General features: G+C 42.4%; 1 protein-coding gene across 1 annotated transcript; it reads right to left on the bottom strand.

The window, feature by feature from the left end:
* Positions 1–638: 638 nt before the first annotated feature.
* Positions 639–1,214, bottom strand: LOC110595060 (small ubiquitin-related modifier 1-like; the record flags this gene model as incomplete). Its single annotated transcript, XM_021709508.1, has 2 exons — positions 1,128–1,214; positions 639–839 (listed from the first exon to the last, which is right to left on the bottom strand). Coding segments are annotated over exons 1-2 (288 nt in total), but the record flags the coding sequence as incomplete, so codon positions are not given.
* Positions 1,215–2,089: the final 875 nt, after the last annotated feature.

The raw sequence follows: 2,089 nt of genomic DNA, 5'->3' as shown, positions 1-2,089 counted from the left end.
TTCTGGGATTTTCTAACAAGATTTTTTTTTTTTATCTTAAAATGCCTTTTTTTCAATGAAGCCATCTTTGCAGTTAGTCATTACTCTCACCTGATCTGTCTTCTTGACTCCAGCCTAATATTCCTCTTCTTTTGATTCAGATCCTCAAATTTTAAAAGTAGCTTCTAGTTAAGGAAAGGTCATTTTCCCACAGTTCAGTTCTCTGAAAAATCTTCCATCTTCCACTGAAAGTCATGGTTCAGGAGTGAAGCAGTCACATGCTAGAACTTCAGGGCATTTTGGAAACTAATTAGTTTCCAAAATTATGAACTTGCATTGGTCAATCTTATTGATCTCACCACAAGCCTGGAATGCACAGTCCTGAAATAATGTGGCCTCTCTGTGGACACAAGTAATTTTTAAAAAGGACAGGGCAATATAAAAGGGACTGAGGTTTGATCACCAAAATCAGCACAACGAAAACAAACAATAATGAATAATGAACACTAGAATTCAAATTACCAGATGGTTTTAGGAGATAGGGCGCTAGTTTTCAATTCTGTTTTGAACACCACATTACAAAAGAACGATTTCTAAAAATAAAAAAGGATTGAGGGGAAAAAACAAAAAGAATATCTAAACTGTTGAGCAATCCCCACCCCCGTTAGTTCCTGATAAATTTCAATCACATCTTCTTCCTCCATTACCAGTTCTTTTGGAGTATGATTATCAGCAATTCTCTGACCTTCAAAGAGAAACCTGAGTGAATTCATTGGAACTCTCTGTCTTTGACAGTATGTTTCTCTGAGTTTCTTGAGATGTGTTGTCATTTTCACTTTGAAGTGAACCCCGCTGCTATCCTGTCCGATAACTTTTTTTTTTGAGTTGGAGTCTCACTCTGTCGCCCAGACTGGAGTGCAGTGGCCGCTCCCAGCCACCGCAGCCTTGACCTGCTGGGCTCCGGTGATCCTTCCGCCTCAGCCTTCCGAGAATTACAGGCATGCGCTACCACGCCCGGCTGATTTTTTGATTTATTGTAGAGATGAGGTCTCGCTGCCCAGGCGGGTCTCGAACCCGCGGGCTAAGGCAATCCACTCACCTCAGCCTCCCAAAGGTGCGGGATTACAGGCTGAGCCACTGAGCCCCGCTTGTCCGATAACTTGGAGTTTAATGTATCCTCCTTCCTTCTTATCTCCCAAGTCCTCAGTTGAAGGTTTGGCCTCCTGGTCAGACATGGTGGCAGAGTCTTTGCCTGGGCGTCTTTGCCCAGCAGCGGCCGCTGGCACTCAGGACCTCACTCTGGGATTATAAATCCATCTCCCATCTCCACAGTACAACACCGTTGCTTTTTTGTGTTGATTAGAAAACTACTAGAACATAGATCACAGTGCCCATTATGTTCTAGAAACTGTTTGACATATTAAGAATGCAGCCAAGTTCTCTGATGTCATGTATTTTTATTTAGTGAGGAAAAAAAAAAAACTTTAAGCAGAAAAATTATTAAATAAGGTAATTTCAGGTAGTGATGAAGAAGAAAATTGAACAGATGCAGGGGAAGAAGAATGCTAATTTAGACTCAATGGTCAAGAAGGGCCTTTCAAGTCAGGCTCGGTGGCTCAGCCTGTAATCTTGTGCCTTGGGAGGCTGAGGTGAGTGGATTGCCTGAGTCTGCAGGTTCGAGACCCGCCTGGGCAACTTGGCGAGACCGCATCTCTACAATGAATCAAAAAAATTAGCCGGGCGTGGTAACATGCGCCTGTAGTTCCAGCTACTTGGAAGGCTGAGGCAGAAGGATCGCCGGAGCCCAGCAGGTCGAGGCTGTGGTGGCCGGGAGCAGCCATTGCACTCCAGTCTGGGTGACTGAGACTCCAATTCAAAAAAAAAAAAAAGAAAAAAAGGAGGGCTTTTCTGAGATGTGAAGTTGAAGCCAAACCAGAATTACAAAAGAAAATCAGCCATGTAAAACTGAGAATATATAATCTAAGGAAAATGTTAAGATCTATGGTATATAATTCATTGCTCTATTTCTGTGAAAATAAAAATGATGTAAAATAGTTACTGCAAATTGCTTGGGGGCTTGGTGTGTTGAAGGAACAGAAAGAAGATTTAT

Source organism: Carlito syrichta, unplaced genomic scaffold, assembly GCF_000164805.1.
Source record: "Carlito syrichta isolate Samal-C Ts95f unplaced genomic scaffold, Tarsius_syrichta-2.0.1 Scaffold243550, whole genome shotgun sequence".
NCBI classification, from domain to species: domain Eukaryota; kingdom Metazoa; phylum Chordata; class Mammalia; order Primates; family Tarsiidae; genus Carlito; species Carlito syrichta.
Note: the sequence above shows the minus strand (reverse complement) of the source record. Positions and strands in the feature narration are given on the sequence as shown.